Source organism: Parambassis ranga, chromosome 2, assembly GCF_900634625.1.
Source record: "Parambassis ranga chromosome 2, fParRan2.1, whole genome shotgun sequence".
Taxonomy (NCBI): Eukaryota; Metazoa; Chordata; class Actinopteri; family Ambassidae; genus Parambassis; species Parambassis ranga.
The window spans coordinates 30,697,549-30,720,107 of record NC_041023.1 but is presented as its reverse complement, the minus strand read 5'-3'; the positions used below and the strand labels follow the sequence as shown (position 1 = coordinate 30,720,107).

The 22,559-nt window shown below is 39.7% G+C and overlaps 3 protein-coding genes across 4 annotated transcripts in view; 1 reads left to right on the top strand and 2 right to left on the bottom strand.

Moving 5' to 3' along the window:
- tmtc2a (transmembrane O-mannosyltransferase targeting cadherins 2a) overlaps positions 1-10,608 on the top strand; it is a 47,069-nt gene extending 36,461 nt beyond the window's left edge. For both annotated transcript variants that reach the window (XM_028396926.1, XM_028396918.1), the window contains exons 9-12: positions 1,634-1,715; positions 4,147-4,261; positions 6,236-6,299; positions 8,717-10,608. In XM_028396926.1, the coding sequence (XP_028252727.1) occupies positions 1,634-1,715; positions 4,147-4,261; positions 6,236-6,299; positions 8,717-8,887 (432 nt within the window). In that variant the 3' untranslated portion in view covers positions 8,888-10,608. The remainder of the gene's footprint in view (positions 1-1,633; positions 1,716-4,146; positions 4,262-6,235; positions 6,300-8,716) is intronic.
- Positions 10,609-15,132: 4,524 nt separating this feature from the next.
- LOC114451842 (protein mono-ADP-ribosyltransferase PARP11-like) lies at positions 15,133-17,981 on the bottom strand. The gene is made up of 7 exons (XM_028430770.1): positions 17,812-17,981; positions 17,622-17,736; positions 17,471-17,540; positions 17,285-17,348; positions 16,160-16,293; positions 15,926-16,077; positions 15,133-15,850 (listed from the first exon to the last, which is right to left on the bottom strand). Exons 1-7 carry the CDS (start codon positions 17,899-17,901, stop codon positions 15,558-15,560), a joined length of 918 nt encoding a protein of 305 aa, XP_028286571.1. The 5' UTR covers positions 17,902-17,981; the 3' UTR covers positions 15,133-15,557.
- A 226-nt stretch (positions 17,982-18,207) lies between these two features.
- On the bottom strand, positions 18,208-22,386 carry LOC114451825 (protein mono-ADP-ribosyltransferase PARP11-like). The gene is made up of 8 exons (XM_028430746.1): positions 22,218-22,386; positions 21,888-22,012; positions 21,211-21,331; positions 21,046-21,121; positions 20,845-20,917; positions 20,158-20,285; positions 19,395-19,546; positions 18,208-19,295 (listed from the first exon to the last, which is right to left on the bottom strand). The coding sequence occupies exons 1-8, from the start codon at positions 22,273-22,275 to the stop codon at positions 18,979-18,981; spliced, it is 1,050 nt and encodes a 349-aa protein (XP_028286547.1). The 5' UTR covers positions 22,276-22,386; the 3' UTR covers positions 18,208-18,978.
- Between the last annotated feature and the right edge of the window lie 173 nt (positions 22,387-22,559).

The window sequence follows — 22,559 nt, the reverse complement described above, 5'->3', positions numbered from 1 at the left end:
TGCAACAATGACAGTGACAGAGCAAAAATGACAAATTATAAAGCATATACTAACATCAAAACATACACATTAACCCTTTAAAATGACTGTGCTTTGGAGATTCCTCTCCCTCAAGGCTGACCAAACTCTGGGTTATGACCCCTTTAGTGAAATAAAAGAATAAACCCCAGGTGGATAACTGAAACACAATTGACTTTAAAGTGCTGAATTGATTATATTATATGAATATATGGTGACTAGGTGGAGGAAAAAGAGAAGGGGGTTGGTTGCAGCTTTACAACACAAACATCTTAGATGGGAAAGTTTGGGAATTTAGAAAATTTAAAGCAGATCTGCTCCTTCTCTGTCTAATATTGTTGGACCATCTGGGGAATTGCTGCCCTCTGTGTTGCCCTCTTTAGAGGTCTACTGGAAACAGGCAGCTGGGTGGAGGCAATAGAACTGACCCAGGTCTACCAAACTGACCTGGAGCAGCTGAGCTTCCAGGATGATCTGAAGGAACTTTTTAGAAACAGGTCCAATGCTACCACAACCCTGATGGACTACGCGGTTTGTAGAATGGAATGTATTTAACATTAATATCAATATTTCATCTTTAAATATCATGGTTATCCCCAGTTCGCACAATAATAAAGGTGGAACCTGATAGGCTTGTACACATTCACATCTCCCAAGCCACTAATATGCCTGGCTGTCACAGTGTTGTAACATTAGAGCCCTGCTCTCTGTCAGAAATACCTTCCTGGAGTCAGAGTGGTGTGGTGCGCATTAAGGAAAACGGTGGTCAGTCAACACTAAGCTGATTTATGAGTTTAAACTCAACTGTATGTCGAAATAATTCAGCACTAATGCTAACAACTGCCTCTCACCGTGGAACACCACTCGATCAATAACACAAAAACACAAGGCTAAATACGGTAAAAGGCAAATCCGCCTGGTTTGAAAACTGAATCGTGACCTGATAGCTTTTATAAACCCGCTAAATGACGACTTGCTTTCAAATAACTGGACTGAAGTGCTGTACTTTCAGTTCTGATGGATGATCAAGGAAAAGGTTTAATTGAATGTAAAGAGGAAAGTGCCAAAGAAAATGTGAAATAAGCCATCGAGGCCTTATATTCGCTCACTCATTTCGAGCAATTGCGGGCATGGGAAGAAGCTAATGAAGCACGCCTAATATGCCCAGGCCTCTCGTTTTCTTCTCGCATGGCAAGCTCATTGGCAATATGGAAGCAATCAGTGCCGAAGCATGAAACAAAAGAGGTGGAGAAAATCCTTGTGCACAGACATGATATCACACACACACACACACACAGACCTTGGGGGTTTTCTTTAAAGGTTAAGCATGAGCTAGTGTGTTCTTTATTAGCATCCGTTTCCTGCTGATACAAAGTGCCTGGGTTACCATGTTTCAACGTACTGCAACAAAGCAAAATACACTGTAGCTATACTAGGTGACCCACAGCTAAAAAATGTCTGTTAATGGGGAAATAATGACATTCTTTCGAGATGTTCATGTGCTTGTAAACCAGATATTTATGATGCATGCAGGAAAAAACAAGAAGAAACGGATACATCAAAACATGGAAATATAAACTTAAATATAATTTTTTCCCTCATTCTCTCCTTTTAGGGGCAGAAGACAGAAGCAGAGAAATACTATCAGAGAGCCATTCAACTGGACCCGACGAAAGGAAACTGCTACATGCACTACGGTAAGAAAAAAAACATCAAAAGGTTTATTTATAGACATTGTGACTGAACCATTTTCATCAAAGCATGTGTGAAAACTGACTGTTTTGTAAAAAGAAAAAAATGTAATGGTGCAGCAGCTGTACTCACATATAATAGAGTTATTTGCACTTTTTAATCCAACACCCAAACCTTATGTTGAGTCATTAACCTTCTGTAACCTGTGTAACACAGTGGAGAGGCAGTGGAGTATTGTAGTGTGTAAAATGGAGCAAATCTATTTATCAATTTCAAAAGATTTGCTTCACATTTTCACAGATATGGTATGTGTGCTAATTTGATGTAAAAATGATGTGAATTGGATATTGTCTGGGGTTAAATAGCAAACAAACACCTACACAAGGAGTTAAATATACCTCATCTTGTTATAATGAATATTATCAACCAGTCTGGATCCAGATTCATTATTCATATAAGCTGATCTGCTGTTATTGTGGTTTCAAAAATAATAATATTAAAAATAATATAGGTTACTTCTGTTGATATCATTGTTGTTGTTGCACACACACACACACACTTATGTATGCTGAGTGTGTCTGAATGAAGATGAAAATACATGATTTACTAATGTATAAAGCGGGATGGCACGTTCCTCCTGTTAGTGCAGCGTTTCATATCAGCATGGAGGAATGGACTCCAGGTTGCTCAGTGTTACTATCTCCAGGATATTCATAGGAAATGAAATCAGTTCTGGCCTGCTGAACACACCATTGTGCATTGTTTACTCTTCCTTATCTTCCTCCATTCCTCCTGGTGCTTTCTCTTTTCATATCTGGGCTTTGGAGTTTAGTTAAAGGGTCTGTTGCTGTCTTTGGACAAAGCTGTTTCCTCTTCTCAGGACCTTATGCTGTTTTCTGTATTTTCTTTTTTCATCCTTATCTCATAGCTTTTTACTATAGGTGATGTTTATTTAGGCTGTTCCTCTTTTTTTATCTCAAATCTTGCTGCTTGAGCTTTCCTGGGGTCGCTGGATGAGCTCCAGGTACGAGCAAGGACTGACGATATCTGTCCACATTAAAACACAACCAATGCACATGTGAGGGTGAGGACACGGAGGCTGAAAGTTAAGACAGGTTCCACTTTCCTGCCATTGTTCACTGTAACACATTTCAGTGCAAACAGTCCCTCACATGACCCAACAGCTAAAGAGTCTGCTTTGGTGTCCACTTTGTTTTTCTGGAAGCTGCAGTTAGTGTTCAGAACTAGAAAGCAGACAGACACACACCTCAGCCCACATTCCCCCAGTTCCTATGTTCACCAACATCTGTGGCCGGGCTTAATTTATAGGCATTCGTGGGTGCCGCACCAGGTGGCCAGACTCCCACAGGAAAACGCATGGAATACCTCCGCCTCATCTGTGTTCTCCGATGCTGCAGAGCAAGACAACAATCCTTCACTTTTCACTTTCTGTTTCTTGTTTCGTTCCTGCTTCTCTCTCTCTCTCTCTGTCTCTCGCTGCCTTCTCTTCCCATGGCCCTTTTACCTTCAGTGCTTCCATTCATCTTTTTTCCTACTAAACTCCAGATTTGTCTGTCAGAACTCCTTCTACAAACTCTCCCTCTCTTTGTTGCACCCTCACCAGTTTACCACAGCACGATACCGAATAAAGCCACGTTCAACCATACTTAACCATTTTTAACAGCGCTGCAAAAAAAGCTATTTTTACAACATTTTGTGTGCTGATGATGATAACATTAAATGACACTAAAGGGCTAAAGATCACACCACAAAACAAACCCTTTCCACCCCAAAGCCCCCATTTTCACACACACACACACACACACACACACACATACTCTATTCATTTTGGGTATGTCATTGTCAAGCTGAGGCCTTAAAAGTAGGCTTGGGGTGGAAAGGTTTAATAAATGTATAAATTAAATGAATCTTCTTGATTAAACATATTTATGAGCACTGGTTAGCATATTAGCATGTAACCATTGTTAGCTAATACCAAAATCCAACTGAGGCTGATGGTAATGTTATTTTTTTTATGGTATTTGGACATGATTTTTTTTTGTACACTTCATCATTATAGTGGCAGCAGTGTGGGTGCCAGATTTCATGGCAATCCATCCTGTAGTTATGGAGATTAAACCACAAATGTGAACCTGGGAAAAAATGCATCTCCAAAGTTATTAGAATTTATCACGCTGGAATCACTTTTATGTTCATTTTTGTGGCAGCCCAGTCAAAAATATATTTGGATTCTCAGTCCATTTAGGAGTTTGTGAGATAAAAATCAAGATATCAAGTTGTTGTTGGCCTTGGGGAGTCATTCTGATCCATTCTCGAGGGACCAATAGCAGTTATTAGATATTTCAGTCTGGACCACAGTGGTGGACTGAAAACCAGCCCTGGAAATAACTTTCTCTGTCTTCCTCTCCCCTCCAGGTCAGTTTCTTTTGGAGCAGTCTCGTCTTGGCGAGGCCGCAGAGATGGCAGAGAGAGCTGCCGAGCTGGACAACTCAGAGTTTGATGTGGTCTTCAGCGCGGCCCACATGCTCAGGTTTGCTAAACTGCTGACACACAACAACACTGCTTCCAAATAGTATAGTTTCCCTATACTCGTACGAACGTATATTTTTAAAGAAATGCTTCGGAAACTTAGCCACTGTGCTGCTTCAACATTTGTGGGTTTTCCTCTGTACCCCTGCCATTTAATCCTTGCAATATAAATTACACCGGTGTTATAGAATAGTAAATGTCCTCTCAGTGGAAACACAGCCATAAAAGTTATTAAATATTACATGTACAAACAGCAGTGCAGCTTCAGTCCATCACAGTGAGGTTTCAGTCCAGGTCCTGTAAAGAACCCATTGGAGAATTTTTCATCAAAGTTTGGCAGGCGTGTGCACAGACAGCTTATAAATCTTAGAACGTGTCAAAAGGGTCTGCAAATGTCCTCTGCTCCCAGCAGCTGAAGGGAATATTGGAATGATGTCCCTTGATTCTTTTTTTGGATTTCGCATATCTGGAAAAGTCATTAGTGCTCGGCGAGCGTCCGTCCTGATGCAGCACCACAGAGGATTTGTAAAAAGTTGAAAGTCTCCGTGTTTGGCTGAAGTTTGCCTTTTAGAAGCATTGGAATAAATTTAAATGACAGATCGCTCTGCTGTGTTCTGGTTATTTTCAGCTGGGACTCTGTGTGACATAAATCCAAACAGATTAGGATAATGATGTGACACACACCTGTCACGACCAAATCTGCTCCATAAAGATGAGCTGGAAATCATGTCTTGGTTTATGTACAGCTTCTGACTATAAACAGGATGATTATAGTAACCTGACAATCCAGTGTCAGAGACAGATTTTGTTTTAATGCTCTGCATGTCAATGGGTGATTTATTCTTCTGTATATATTTACACACTTAGTACAGCACAAAGTGGACTACTGCGAGTCCTGGGAAAAGTCTTTAGGCGACAAATCAGGTGAAATGGGTGGTGTTAGATTACTTTCTAGATGGCAGCTGTCACCACTGTGGACTGGATTATTGGATCATTGTCCAGCCCTTTTAGCTCGTCAATGTAGTCGGCCCTGTAATAGTGACCTTTTTCTAGAGAAACCATAAAACAAAGAGGGTCGCCTTGATATTACTTTGGACTCTGACTGTTTGGATTGTGCTTTGGTCTTTGGTTGAAAATGGCTGACAAACTGCTACAGAAGTCTCTCAGGATCCACCTCTAAAAATGTCTTATTGTCTCCTGATGTGGGCCAAAATTCAGGTTTGAAAGATTGATCATTTGGACTTGTTGATCACTGCGAGGACACATGCTCTATTGTGTGGTGATGGTTTTCTTCCAGGTTCACATTTGAACTCACCTTCCCCACTTCTTCTACTACAAGAAGAAGCACTAAATGATTCTTCTTCTGATAAATGATGCCTTCTAAATATTTCTTCCACTTTATGCCTTTCTAGCACTTAAAACTAAAAAAACTAAAAACTAAGACAGAGGAAGGTCACTAAAGTTAACGTTATGTTTTACTTGAACTGAAGCCTTATAAATATTCCTTCACCAGGTCAGGAAGTTGTGGACACTTCAACTTTATTAACTTGCAATCTACCGTCTTCACCACCAGAGGGCACTAAATTGTACAAATGGGTACTTTAAAGTGCAGTTAATAAAAGCTGCTTTTTTCTGTTCTGGTTAGTTAAGAACCACAGCTGCCTCCTTTAAAGTGTATTTAATATTAAATGTTAAATGTATATTTAAATAAAACTAATTATACTATAATAAAGTGTACTGCTAAATAAAAAACATTCATGATTCTGGCAGGTGTCCAAAAGAAAGAATATGATGACTTCAATTGAAACCATCAGGCACACCAATAGAGTTAATGAATGACTAGGTAATTACAGTAATTTATATGCAAGCAGTTTAACCATAGATGAATACCATCATTAGCAGCAATTTGCATTAGTCCAATATTATTATTATTATTAATGTGCACATTTATGACTCTTCTCTTCTTCCTCTTCAGACAGGCCAATCTAAACGAAGCAGCAGAGAGGCAGTATGAGCGAGCAGCCAGCCTCAGACCAGATGTAAGTACCCAGGACCGGTGGGCCTGTTAGCACTTACTGTGGATATGCACACACACGCCTGCACTGTAAATTCAATTTACAACATACAACGCATTACCCATCATTCTGTCAGGATGTTATAGCACTGTTGTTTCTGGCAAACTGCTGGATATAAAGTAGAGTCTGTGTTTCTGTTCATGCTGCATGGCAAACACACAAAGAGGAATGAGTTCAGCCATTACTGCTGTCTGATATCGCAGTCACAGTGTCATCATCGCAGTATGCTTAAACAGCCAGAGCCTCATGGGATATCGTGTCTCTCAGTGTCAGCACATGCGGTCGAGGAAGCGGAGAGCTGTTATATCCCGTTTCTGTCTTGTGTGCATCAGTCACTTCAAAGGGGAAAGGGCGCACAGGCTTATCTGGGAGAGGTAATTTAGAAACCCCTGTACTTTTAGACAAGACCATGAAGAGGCTTCCTGCAGTCATTTGTAACTTCAGTGGGCTTAGTGATGGTCTGCTCTGTGACTTATGTTCAGAGAGGGTTACACATCCACCTTCAAGTCTGCACTACAGGGTTACACTGGTGGAATCTTTGTAGCTGTACCCATTTTTGAGACCATGTTGTAGCATGAATGTGTTCACTGTTTTAGGCTTATCTTCTGTAATGATTTGTCCCATCTGCTGGTAAATAATGGTATATTGGGGTTTAATTTCTCGCCCCCTAGCATCTGCAGACCTGTCCCATGGGGAACACAGACAGTAAATTAGATAAGGTCTGCCTGTCTTTTCATATCTTATTTCAGCTCAAGGAAACAATAGAAGAGAAGAATACACTGCAACCATTTTAATTTCCCAAAGATGTGTGTGTCGATTTTATATTCTGCAAAACTCCTTAATTCACATTCTGAAGGCCTTCGTGTACACTTCCAGACACGCTCTTGTCATTTGCAGAAGTACTATGCTCCTTGTCTTTGACATTTTCCCTGCACACATCTGCTTAGTGAATGACAGCCTCTCAAACATCGGTGAAATCCACAGCTCTCAGGTCATGAAAGATTCAGTACTGCTCTGACGTGCAAAGGAAGACAATGAATGTGCGCTTCCAGAGAAAGACGCACAGAAACTGTAACGCTTCATTTACCTGCTCAGATAAATTGTAGGAGCAGACACAAAATGTGCTATATGGCTCCAGTTAAATCAGTAAATCTTGTCCTGGTTGACTGGACATATCTGTGGTTACCGTGGTAACACCCAGTGCAATTTAATATTAGACCACTTTGTCAGAAATACCACAGAACGGTTTGCCTGAATGGGTTTTATGTATTGTATATGTGTATAAACAAGAGGCAAATATGTGTGGACTGATGCTATTTTCACCCTAAGTTAGTTAAAGATGGCCGCTGCCAGGATGGCGACAGCTGGAACCACAGCAAACCCCCTCCTTTGAAAATCTTGAAAGAGTTCATACAGCCTTACTTGCCCATATACACTATTTACACCTGCAGCATGGTGGAGAATTATTCACTATTGTTGTTTTTACCAGACATATCTGACATATGTCATTACATATTCAGGGATCTAATCAGTGTATTGCCCAGTTGTTTCGATGACAAAGGGATTGTCGTTTATCTGGCTTAGTGTCAGATCTTTCTGCAAATTATGCCTTGAACATAAACCAGAACAAGGTTCGGAGGAGCTTTCTTCCCTCTCTGCATTCACTAATTCATTTTCCTGCTTCGTTCAGGCCCGCCGCTTGAAATACTCCAGCTCCCCAAAAAGTTCATTCGTCACATTAGGTGAGGAAAAACAAGCTCTCGCTATCAGTCGTCGCGGAGAGTGGAATGTAAACATGTGAAGTATCAGTGTTGAGAAGAGACAAATAGTTGTGTTAGGGAGGGAAACATCTATGATCCAGTTCCCAAGTTGCTTACCATATGTCATGCAGTGAGGCCTCGGGATGAGGTGCAGACGACTTTATGGGATGAAACTTGTGTGTGTGTTTGCTAGTCGTCTGTGAGATACACAGCTTCTCTGCAGCTTCTGATAGAGGTATTTTACTAAATAAAACTCCAGAAACACACCTCTAAATGGGTCCGTTCATCCATATCGTGAAAGATTTTAAGCACTTGCCCACACACACGCACACACACTGCAGCCCTATCAAAGGACAGACTTTTATCTTTTAGCCATGCCTGCTGTGTTAGATTGCATTAGACCTAATTTAATACTTATTTGATTTTCTTAGCCCGAGGCAAACTTCAGCCTCGCCTTAATCCACCTTCTATAAAAAAGCACACTGGCATGGTTCCTAAATGTGTCTTGCATGTAAATGTGTGCGAAGGGCAATTTTGAAAGAGTTCAACCAAACAAATTCAAGGTCAGCCACAAGTTTGGTAACGCTCTAACATATTTTCTCACTTTCTTTCTGTTCCTAGTACCCAGCTGCTCTGATGAACCTCGGTGCCATCCTCCATCTGAACGGGAAGCTTCCAGAAGCAGAGGCCAACTACCTGCGGGCGCTGCAGCTCAAACCTGATGATGCTATCACACAGTCCAACCTGCGCAAGCTGTGGAACATCATGGAGAGGCAGGGACTTAGGACTTAGCACGGGATGCTGAAAGAAAGGCAGCCTTTGAACTGAGCCACGCCGCTCCGTCACAGAGGGATCTAAGAAGAGCTGCAGGCTACACCCTCACTGTTCCAGACATTTTCTTCCTTTGGCCTGTGATGCCTGTGAAGGAATGAGGCATGTTTTGGATCCTGCCTGTCACCACCAGTGCAATATGGTGGCTCAAACTACAAAACTTCTTTTATACAACATTTTGTGATGCTCAGCAGGTCCAACAAAAGGAGCTGATGATTTCATGATTTAGGGCACTTAATTTGAATGAGGATGTAGCAAATTTAAATAATATTTTCTGTAGATTGGGCTTTGAAGTATGAGCAACGATGAGTTAATAACTGTCATATTGTGTTTTGATATGCCAGCTGTTTTGACTTAAAAAGGAACTTCACAGTTTCACACATCAAAGTCTGTTTGTAATAAAACTTGTATAAAGCCTTTTGTGACTCCAGAGGGAGTGGATGATGTAAAGCCTGAAAATGTAGGATGGGGGGAAGGTTTGGTGTGTTTCATTTGAACTCAGAAGCCAGAAGTTCCTGTCCTACAAATCCAAGATGGCTGCTTCAAACCCCACAGCTAGATACTTTAGTAATAGTTTAAGGCTGCTGCCAAGCAGTGTCATACAATGACCAGCAGGCGCACCACACAGGCAGTGCGGGTGAAGTGTCTTGCCCAAGGAGACACAACAATGACTTAGGGAGGAGTTAGTGGCCAACCCTGCTATACCACTGAGCCGCTGCTGCCCAAAAAAATGTATTACCACTTCTAGCTGTGGATTTGTTGTAAGTGTTTTTATGTGTAAAACATTGCAAAGGTGGAAATTGCTAAGTGAAAAACAGAAGTGCTAAGAACTGCAGTTCCACAGATGGCCACTAGGGGCTCACTCATAAAATAACAGGTGAAACCTCTGGGTCCTCCATGCTTCAAAGACCCCATTCACACAAAGGAAATCAATACGGCTAGAGCGGGATTCGCACGCTGTCCTACCGCGGCCTGAATTGACTTTTACGAGGTGCCACCTAGCGGTTTGGAGGACAACAAAGAAGCTAGATTGGAAGGTTAAGCTGGATTGAGCGTGGACATGTATGTATGATAGCCAGATTTGGATTGATTAAACTGGATTGATTTTCTCAGTGTGAACGGGACCTAAGATCATATCATGCTCCAGCAGATTAGCCATGAGCTGCCATGATGGCCACAACCGGAGCCACCAAGCTAAGCTAATAACAACATTTTGGTTTTCTGACATGGAACTAACCTTGAACACTGACAGTAAATACATAACATTGAAAGCATGCCATCTCCTGGTTACCACCCTCCACCAGAGTGCTGTACAGTACTTTGCTTCTAGTAAGTAAATAAAACTAATCATAGTTGTGTTGTCCGAGTCACTGAATATCATTTGCACTTGGTGCATCTTAAATGCTTGTGACTGTAAAGACAGATCATGAGAAAAAAACTCCTCAGCGGTGCCAAAGCTTGAGTCTTTACACCTCTTGTGCCAAGCAAGAACTCTTCTCATCATGTGTTGTGTTCCTCGTGTCAGATGAAGATGTTTCATATCATGTGATCAGATTTAATTTATTAATATGTATTATTTTTTTATGTATGCCAACACTGTGCTGTTTTGCTATCACAGCCCTTGTTCCTCTCCATAGATAGGCTGCAGTAAAATGACAGTAAACTGTTTTTGTACATGTTTTCCCCCCTTCTTTCTCTCTGCTCAGGGACATCAGGGTGTGATTCCTGTCACAGAGTTTGTGACACAGAGAGAGCTTCTTTAAATGATGTTAGATGTTTGTTTTGTTTTTTTAAGATTGTGAAGTTTTGTTAAATTATAGAAGAAAAGTGTAGCAGAAAATGTGTCGTGTTTTGTAAAAGTTTTCCATAATAAAAAGATGATTTTTGCGCTCAGCTGAGTGGTGTTGTCTAAAAGGAAGCATCAGCAGTAGCAAAAGATCAAAACAGAGTTTCACATATATCACAGAATAAAATGTGTTTATATTCCCAAACTTCAAAAACATTTCACTACTGATGTAAATCAACAGCGTAAGTACATGTGCAAAACATCTGACAGAAACTCAGCCACAGTAACAAGTCATATTTACAATATATACCAAAGTAGAAAGATTTAGAGATCTACGGAAGCGCTGAACTGCCACAGTAGAAAAAAAAAATGTAATCACTATCTCGTTATAACGTCAAATGCTATCACATTATAATGACATATTATCTCGTTATAACGACATATTATCTCGTTATAACGTCAAACCGTATCTCGTTATAACGTCAAACCTTATCTCGTTATAACGTGATATTATCTCGTTATAACGAGAAGGAAGGTGAAGGTGATGCAGTTTTGTACCCATCGAGCCTTCTGTGTCCTTCCAGCTGATCGATGAGAAATAAAGCTACCTCCAGAGGGTCGGTCCCATGCATTTTAAAAACCTTCTGAGTGTCCGCATACTGATCACAGTATCGTCCACTGTGCGCAGTAAGGACAGAATCTCCCCATGTCTTCATCCAAGCATGAAATAGAACTTAATTAAATCTTGTAAATGTTTCATTTTCCGATGTGAGCAGCAAACCGGTTAGGTTAGGCTACTTATAAACAGTTCATTTTTTCTTACAGCAATAAAATGTATCTCGTTATAACGAGATAGCATCTTATCACGTTATAATGAGATACGGTTTGACGTTATAACGAGATAATATGTCGTATATTATAACGTGATAGCATTTGACGTTATAACGAGATAGTGATTAATTTTTTTTTTTCTACTGTGGCAGTTCAGCGCTTCCGTAGAGATCAGAGCAGATACCCAGAAACACATCTGTGGGATGACAGTTACTCGAACTACAACTCCAGCTATTGATGCTAGCAGTAGCAGCAATTAGCATGGTGCTATAAATGGTCCCTAAAGAATGTTATTTTGTACTATTTCGAAATCATCAACAGCAGATTCATGACTGACAATTTAAAGGACTTATGTGTGAGGTTTAGTGCCATCTGGTGGAGAGGTGGAAAATTGCAATCAGCTGAATAGCCCTTGTGTTGTGGCCACCACTATACTAGATCAGTGGTACAAGCATGAGTGGTACATTTGTCCATTCTGGGCTACTGTAGAAACATGGCAGTGGTGTGCAGGGATCACAATGACTGCATTATGTATATACCAAGCGGCAACCTTCGGGGCTCAAAGTGGAAGCCCATGCGGAGCCCATTGGCTCCAAAAGCGAGTAATTTCCCATAGACTCCCATGTTAAAATGGCCGACTTCACAGCAGAAAAAAACATGTTTACAGCCTGGTACAAAAAACCACTCTGGTCTCAGATGATAGGTTCTCTGCTAGTGTCAATTGTAGGGAGGTGAATTTTTTTACAACTCAATGGTATTCGGACTTAAAATTACGCCTAATTATGGGCGTTGCCGCTTGAGTGACAGACAGTTGACGTATCACAGTGTGAGTTTCCTGCTTCCACGATCGCCCGCCCCCCTAAACCCCGCTCGTGCTCCCCCTTTTTGTCCATAATCGGAGTTTTAGTTGACTTGACGCTGCCAACATGGCGGCGGTCATCAAGTCCCGGAACCTCCCACCGAGCCTCAAAACGGCTCTTCAGAAACAAACGGGTGACGTCACGGAGGCTCTGTCCATAGTTTTTACTGTCAATGATATATACACAAAGCATATATGTAGAGCTCTATATGTGGGGGAAAACTTTTGAAGGATCAAACCGATTTTATATGAACATATTTATATCTAAGCAGCACCCGGGACAACAAACATCTGCATTCATTACTGTTATCAATCTATTGATTGGCACTTTTAAATCTGTTTTTGAATGACTGGAATATTAAATAATTTACAAAGGAACTAATTTCTCTCCCACTCACACATTACTTTGTGTTGGTTGCATTACGAAGGAGAAAATTGTGGCCCACTTCCTCTCACAGTGACACACACACACACACACACATAAATCTTCTAATTAGAGTTCCACAAACTCAACATGTTGATATCATCTGATCAAGCAGACATCAAAGAGTCCGTAATCACGCACCTAAGACTCCAAGCACGATAGGCTGTAAATATTTAAAGACGATTGACTCACTTACTGACTTTGGAGAACTTACAGCCCCACTTTCAAACATTTAACACACAACATCACTTAAATATCTAAGGCTTGTTTTACTTATGTAAAAATAACAGCATGAAATGAGTAATCATAACATTTATAATGCATGCGAACAGTGTCTGTAGACATTTCACTGCTCCCCCAACCACCTTCACTCATGGTGCAAATCCAGTGCTGTGAACTTATTTAAGTCAAAATAAATGAAAATAATTGCGTTGCTTTAACAGAGAACTATGAGTCGTATTAACTGCAAATATTTGAGCTGAGCTAAATGAGCACTTTTAATTCAGCTGTTGATGAAAAGGTACAAGCAGGAAGCCATCAAACCTTCTGTTTGAAAGTTCTGTTTTTTGTAATAATTGTGACTTTTAAGTGACTTTTAAGTTAATCAACTTAAAATAAGTTAACAATACTCAAAACAATTGAGGCAATCGATTGCCATGGGAACCATGGGAAGCTAAAAACTAAGACTTATCTTAAATGACCAGGACATAAGAAAAAGTGACACTGGATGAAAAACCAGACACCGCCATCATTATTGAGGGAGGTATTGTAATGGATGATCTGCCAAACCTGCTGCAAGCCTTTTTGGCTGTTGTTTGGGCCTCCATGAAAGGCAAAGCCATGAAAAACACTTTGGAGTTCATTCAAAGAGTTATGCTTGGCTTGGGACAGAACAAACTTCCATCAAAACAGCAAACTGTTAAAAATCTCCTGTTGAGTTAGACTCTGAGTTATCATGCAAATGTGGTGACATTTAATTACACTTAGACCTAAGATTGTTCTTAAGAGGTCTCAGTTTAGTGTGATAACTGCCCATCCTTTTTTCTACTGGTTGGTTGGTTGTTTTTGTTTTTTGTCTTTAAAATTGTGGTGTATCATTCCTGCTGTTACAGGCACAGCTGGAATAATTGTAATCATAAAGCTGAACCCTGTGCCTCAATTTTATTGCTTTTTTGTTATCTAGTTTTTATTTATATAAACAATGAGACCTTTTTTATTAATGTGTATTGAATGTTCTAAGCACTTAGGTTACGTAAGTGACATTTACTTAAGCTTTTTAGGGCAATTGGTTTGCATGGTTTTTGCAGTTCTATGGGTCACAAAATAATAAACAAAATCATTATTAATTATTATTAAATAATAATAGAAAATAAAGAAAATGATCTGAAATGTATAGCTGGTCAGAACTGTAACTGTATAAACATAAGATAATAACAATAACAATAAAAAGACTAAAATATGATGACAACTGCTTTTTGTAAAGGGACACAATCCTAATACAACTGGAACCATGTTTGTTTTAATCAGTGGATTTCAAAATAAAAGCCTTTAAAGTGAACTCTTTGGCAGATTGTGTTGAATGAAATGTACTTAGTAGAATGTCTGAACTGTTTCCATCTCTAAATATAATCTTTGATGCCAGCTGGGAGGTGAACTGCTGCCATTTGTGTAAGTGATACCAGCTGCTGATTCACTCTGAAGAGAAATGTCAAAATGTACCATAACAGAAGAGTTCAAACTGTTGGCTTCATCAACAGCGCCCTCTACTGGCATTTCACAGGAAGTACAGCTGTCTTTACTTTAAATAAATATTATTTAGTGAAGTAAATATATTATATATATTTACTGATGTCAGTGGAAAGTACAAATAAGATCAAAAGTCCAGGAGCAGAAATAATTGCAGCCAGTGTCAGTGATGTCAGAGCAGGTGTGGTATTTAGAAGGTAATGGAAAACACCTGTTGTGATGTCACTGAAGTTCACCTGCAGGAAACGGTGACGGTTTCCTGTACACATATCTTTTGTATTCTGATAATAGGAAAAGAGTTTGAATAATAATAATAATAATAATATTAATTTACCAAAGAGCAATTTGAAGAGCAAAAAATGCAAATAAGTACACATAAAAATATAACCTATGGAAGTAAGTGGAGCTATATACATATAAATGTGCATGTGCGCTACATTAGCTGTTGAATGAATAATTGTGCAAAACTGTCGGGATAAATAAATAAACTCACACACACACACACACACACACACACACATATATATATAATATGATATATTAAACACACACACAGATAGTCCGAGTAATACATTGGCTTTAATTTTACTTGTCCAAAGCAGATATTTGGGCATGTCAAAGCATGAAAAGCATGGTGTATTATATGAGTTTATACTTTGACATGTGATGGGGTATCATTCCACCTGTGCTTCCTCTGCTGTGACAAGTCAAGATGTCTGCTGTTAAACAGGTCTGATCCTGAAGTCAAATTAGACACAAATGTTTCAGATGACCTTTGCTGGAAATTCAAAAAAATGTAAATCTGTGCAATGGTCTGTTTGTTTATCTCTCCTAAGTCATTTTTAGAAAGGTCCTTAAAAATAATCTTTCTGTACAATAAATAATTGCAAATTTGGATGTTATAAAATGAAATGAAGTTAAATTAAAATAATGTCTTCAGTCCATTAACTGGACTGAAGACCATTGCTGAGGACTGTGTTCACCTTCATCTATACTGAATCAAATACTCTGGATATATTTGATTTGGGTCAAAAATAACAAAAATATTGGGATGATTGGCATCATCAACGCAGCTGTCGTGGGAGTTTCCAGCACTTCCGTGATTGGGTTTTGTGAAATAAGATCGTCCAACTTTTGATTTTCCAACCATCACCCGAGCCAGAAATAATATTTTAGATGGTCCAACGTGTGGTATCATCCCACTGAATGCCTGCAGCAGATCTGTGCTGCTTCCAGCATATTTGTCTGCGACTGATGCGTGTCTTGCAAAATATATTCCTAAAAAAAATACACAGGTCAGGTCAGCCATGAAAATGCTCACTATAGTGCAATAATTGGACAACGCTAACTTACCTTTGCCATATACATGGCCATGTTGTCCAGCTAGCCCTAAATCAAAGTTAAACTTGCAGATGCTGTCAACGTTCGTGGCCTCTGTCCCGTGGAAGAGTCTCCTCTCCTGAATCTCTCCGACACCTTGAATCCTCATTAACTGTTTCTTTTTCCTTTGTTACAAACACAGAAAAACACATTTCAGTAACACAAACAGAGAATAATAAGGAAGAGAATGGAGTAGGAGTATATCACCTGCAGTAAATATCCCAGAGGTCCAGATTCTGTATCCTGCAGATTGTTAATATGGGTTTGTCCAAAAGTCCGTCTTTCCTCACATAATCTGCCACTGTGCTAAACTCAGGTGTGAGTGCACTCAGAAGGATTAACTTTAGAACACATGAGAACGCACGATTTAGACTTCATCAGTTTCAACATTAAATTTCAAAGTAAAAGTATCATGTGTCGGCATAAAAGACGGCAGAGCCGTTGTAACACAGTAGGCAAACCTAGGGCCCCGAGCATGATGGACGGTCAACTATTTTGACCCAGTGCAATGACACGTTCAAGTTCAGTACAAAGTTTTTACATTTCCTTTAGATAATATTTTCATATGTGTGATTGCACATTATTTATTTAAATAAATAAAATGGTTGCTTATATAATCATAACTGTGCATGTCTTTGTGTTTTGGGTGGGGCATTTTCAAAGAGTTTAGTAGCCCCTAGGGTCCCCAATGTTACCTTCTTGCCCAGGGCCCCTGTAGTGTCTAGCAACAGCTCTGTAAAAAGAGTAGCTACAATCAAAACAAACAAAACCGGTAACTCACTCAAAAGTTTTAAAGACCAAGATCACAGACACACCAGACAGCATCTGTTTTACTGAAAGATGCACTAAATATTTGGTGACAAACTGCATGACATAAGCCAGTTTTTAATTAGTAATGTGTGCTAATTATCACAAACATGCTAGTTGGAAATTACCTAACAGAGTCTCTGTTTATATAAGAGGCAAATTTTCTTCATTTTTTTTATTTATTTTAGATACTAATCCCTCTGGGATTACTGTATTAATCCCTCTGGGGTGCCCAAGAACACACAACAGTGACTAGGAAGGAGTTGGGATCGAACCACCAACCTTCCGGTTACTAGACAACCCTGCTATACCACTGCGCCACTGTTTATATTAATGTTAAAACCCTTTTACTTCATTTTTTTTACTTTTTTTACAAAATTGTATTTCTGCAAAACAAACAAAACAAGGAAATGTTTAAAACCTGTAAGTGTTAAGAGTGAGGCCTGAAAAGAGACCCAGCACCTGTAGCCCAGTTTAAACTCCCAAGAACTCTACTAAAGTAACTTCTGTCATTGTTATTGTTACCTGATACGGACGTGTAGGATCCACTGTTTCCCAGAAAACAGGAGCAGCACTGAAGCAGGGGCAGCTACAGGAGGAGAAGGTTTCTATCTTGATGTTAGTTTCACTTTCATTTTTTAGAAAACCGTACTCAATAGCAAACCAGTGTCTGATTGTCCATGTTCATGTGTTCTACACCTCATATGTCACCTTCTCTCTGGGTGGTAGCCTCTCTGAATTCTTCTTTGCCTTCCCGTGGTCAGGTCAATTTGTAACATTGCTGCACAGGAGCACATTACATCAGTTTGTAAGTTATTTAATAGATAAAGGAAGACTGTAAAGAGGGAAATGAACCAAATACCTGAGAAATCAATCCTGGTGCGGCCGCTGTCTGACGATGTGCTTAAAATCCCCTTTGTGTTTATTAGGTAGTATTTTTCAATATCCTCACTTTTGAGGGGGTTAACAGGGCCATCCTGCATTATGAGAGTAAGGACTTCACACCACTTTATGGGATGACATAAATGAAATGAAACTTAGACAAAGTTTACCTCAAATCGGTGCCACCTTCCACAGTCAGCCAGATAATACCAGAACCAGGGGGTGTCTGAAGTGTCCATATGTTCTTCATTGTCTGGCATTATGCTGTCAGAAATCAAACAGCCTTTCTCTGACTAGGTCGCCTCTGCTTACTGGGTTAAAAACACTTCTGCCTGCCACTTCCTACTGTAGGAGGGACATGTACAAACACATGATCACTACTGTCTAAAATCATAATATGATCATAATGAATGAACCTCTGCTATTACAGACACACACAGCATCCACATATTAACATATATCACTTTTATCATCATTTTTATTAGTGTTTTTTCCTTATTACATCACACAGACAGTTTTTTATTCAAATGTGATGCTACAGCTGACCAAACTAAAACAGTGTGGCCGAGGTGACTAAAAAAAAACATAAATTCACATGAGCAAATACAATATCACAACTTTGTGTCATTATGACGCACAATTTCAAACCTTTCATGGAAAGGAGAAAAAAGTAGCCTGGGAACCAGATTGATCGACAATATGTCTACTCACCTCATGTGCTTCGCCACAGACAAAAAGTATTTTTTTTGATATGGTGACAGCCAATAAGGCAATGTGACACCTTCTGTCGCAAAATTGGCTGTAGGTCTGTCCATTTGCTTCCAGTTGCAGTGATGGCAAGAAGCAGTCTAAATAGTCACATTGTGTCTTCAATTAGAAGGTTCCACAGTTTTCCAGGGTAAGGAAAAAGTGCGCTTATGCGTGGTTGAGGGATACAGAGGTAGAACCGTTTATATGGCAAAAATAAATGAGAACAATCCATGCGTGTATGTATAATAGTTGATAGCTGATAAACACGGTTCATGGAGCTGGCACTGTAGAAGTGAAAGAAGGAGCGTGGCCAAGTGGAAGGACATCACCTATGCTCTACAGACTGCACTCCTATTTGTTTTTAAAAAGCAAGCACAGAATCTGAATTTAATAGAAAATATGCCACAAAGACTTGATCTTAAGTCTCCTTATACATCACAGGGACATTCAAATGAGACACAGTGTCTTTATCGTCTCCTCCTTCCAAGGCACTTTAAAAGACCCATGCTCCAGTCAGGCACTGGATCTTGCTGTTCATCTCTTCACTGTTGGAGATCCGGTCTTTATTTTAAACAGACCTAAATTCATTAGTAGAACTCGATCAGGTACTCTGGGTAAATCTGATTGCTGTCAAAAATAACATAAATCTTTGGATTGGCCATATCGTCTACACAGCTGTCATAAAAGTTGGTGAAGCTGGAGTCCTTTGAGGGTGGCCTGCAGTAGATAGGATGGCCGACGGTGTATTCTCCAACAAGCACTCTTGCCAGGAACATGGTCTTATAGGGAGGCTCGCTAGCAAAAACAGGGGGTGCAAGTCCGTGTCTCTGTAAGATGTTGTTGTGTTTCCCTGTGGTGTGACAGAATTTACTCGAGTACTTGGCATCCCGGGCGAAGTAGCTTCCTGCAAGAAGGGCAAAGAACCAAATGTCAAAAAATCTGACAGGAAATAAAGTGCAGTGAATTCCTTCATGGTGTCACATCACGACACGTAGGGATCTACCTTTGCCATAGACATCACCATGGCTTCCTGTCAGACGCCAGTCAAAGTTAAACGTACATATAGCCTGTATGTTGCTGTGTCCTGTGCCGTGAAACAGCATTCGCTCCTCAATGTCCAGCGTTCGCTTGACTTTTCGTAGCTGTGTTTTCTTCCTTCGGGGAGAACCGAGGGATGACAATACAACACAGAGCACAGATCATCACTTTACTACTGGATGACTGTAAGCTATGAAGGAGCTGGTCACAACCAGGGTGCTGCTACACTTTGATAGCACGGACGGCTATGGTCTGTCACCCTCACCTGTCACATACCTGTGTTTCCTCCTATTATTTAGAGGACAATTATTACTGATGTACTGATATAATCCCACTAGTCTGCTTTGTTCTCTAAGGCTCCTTAGCATGGCATATTATTTAATCCACATCTGTACCCTTGGATATTAAAGATAAATCAGTTAAATGCTTCATATTTAACTCTTTAGAGTAAATACTTCAAATTTGTGGGCAACAATGTATGTAAGATTCCAGTTTTCTATTCACACTAACAAGCTATAGCTACCTTGCATGACCAGTGGAGCACCCTCTACTGAACAAACTATGTGATGACACCATTTCTGATTTTCTCCTTTTCTGCATTTTCTACTGTAAACATGCTTTAATGTGTGTGTAAATTGTGCAATCTATATGCTCTGCGCAAAAGTCAGACAGGGTCTATGTGTAATACCATTTGATAGCATTACAGGAAAATAACTTTTTTTAACTACCTGCAGAAGAACTCCCACAAATCCAGGTTCTGAATCCTCTGGATGGATTTAATTGGATGGTCCATTGTCCTCTCATACAGTCTGGCAACTTCTTTGAACTCGTATGTGTCTCTGCCCAGCTGAATGAGCTGAAAAACAAAAACAAAAATGGTGCTCAGACATTGTTTAGCACTGAGATTGAATGTGCTGATGTAAAAGGTAATTTACACTGTGCCTCCATGATGCTTTCTACTGTTTACTGACCCAGATTTCTGACACTCGTGATATCCAATGTGACACAGTAATTTGTTCGACATTAAAAAAAAAGTACAACAGAACCCTTACTGTTGTGGTGCAGCTACACCACACACAACTTACATTTGAATGCATCATTCAGCAGAGAAAACAAGACATGCTGTTAGTAGGAATGTGCTGCCATATACAGATTTTTGCTTCTAATGAAAGGCTTTCTTTCATTTTTGTGTCTTCTTAACTAGCTAATGTTGAACAGAGCTGACCAATCAGAGTTCATCAGGGAGGGAGAGGCAGCTTCTCTAGCTCCACCTTTTTACAGGAAATGCTTGGAAATATATGGAAACGAATAGCCATCTGCCAGCTGTTACATCAGAACTGTCTCCATATGAATGTGTGAAAACAAAGTTAAGTGGGAATATATAGTATACAACAATAATGTGTAATTGCACTCACCTGATAGGGTTCATCTGTATTGATCCTCTCCCAGTGGCAGGGAACAGGCAAGGCAAGATTATCACAAATAAACCTGGCAGAATAAAGTGAAGGAGAATTGTAGCAGAAATAATTCATAATTCATATGTGCTTTGCAGAATTTTCTAGCTGATTTAAAAAGTTTAAAAAAATGGATTCCTGGAATATATAATCTAATTCTACCTGAAGCCGGTTGCAGAGTGGAGGGAGCGTTTGATTGGCCGCTGCTTTCCCGTTGTTACATTTATCTGACGCATAGCTGGGGAAGGGTTTAATAAACATTACACAAAGAATGTATAAAACACCTCTTCACCAGAAAACAGGCGATTTCTTATTATTTACTCCTACCTGAGAAGTCCAGTCTGTAGGTGTACTTGGCTGTGTAGAATTCCATGACACCACGCTGGTTTCTGTTGTAACACTGCTCGATCTGAGCACTCGTTACTGAGCAGGCTGCACTGGGATCAATCTAAAAGAGATATTGAGAAAAATGTGTCAATCTAGTTTGATTTAAAAATGTCAGTATTTGACTGGCTTTGATATTCAAGTTTTCTAAAAAAAAAAAAAAGTCTTATTGTAGCTTGAAGATTTTCTACATTCCTCTGGTGTTTTTTTCCACTGTGAACTGATTATATCGGGATTTGGACAGTTGAACAAACAAGACATCTAAAAATGTAAATAACACAATGATTTGAAAAAAAGAAACAAAATTTCTCTTAAGGGTTAGGGTTAGGGAAGCATATTTATTCCAAAAATACAATTTCTTACTTTTAACATCTGTTATGTCGCTGTAATAATTTCAAATCATCATAGGGTTTACATTATTTTCCAGAGCACTAGTTGTTTCTTTGCTCAGTAGATGTATTTATTATGGATTTCAGCAAAAGAGGGAGATCCAGTCTGGAATAGTGCACTGATTGGTCTTTTGGTAGGATCACAAAACTGTAGAAAAAGTATGACTAGAGGATTACAGAGTGAGGGCTGTCAGACAGTCTACTGTTATGTGTAGGTAACATGGTAACTACCTCAAACATATGCCACACTCCACACTCAGCCAAGTAGAACCAGCACCAGTTGGGCTCTGAGGTGTCCATCTCCTCAATCTCTGTGGACTCCTCCTCTGACGATCTGATGGCTAACATAGCTAAATCTGCAATTAATAAGTGAAAACACTTATACATGAAGGCACGAAGGAGCCAAGATGATGTTTGTTTGTCAGACAAGCTTAAGGTTAAGGAGATGTTTCGAGCTAAAGTCGTGAGGAATATTTCAACACGTTTAAATAATACAGAAATACACACATATCCAGCTAGCTATTATTAGCTTCCGCATCCGAGTCTTCTAAACTTTCTTACCACTTTTCAGCCTGTATCCAACTGGTTGTCTGGTCTTATCGGGATATAAAACCTTCATACAATATTAACAGAGTGCTGGAAAACCCCCATACTAGCCGTGAGTTTAGATAAGAAACGTTAAATATCATCTTTCGCCGTAGCTAGGCGGTGTTTACATTTACTTCCTGGAACGTCATGCTGCTGTGCCCGGAGATTTGCCTTTCAGGTACACACGTGATACAGCAAATTAAAGAGACTTTTAAATTAAATTCAGTTAAATCATGAACGATGAACATATAAAGGTTCTTTTCCATACGTATTTTATATGTCACAATATATATTTTATATAATGTATTTTATATA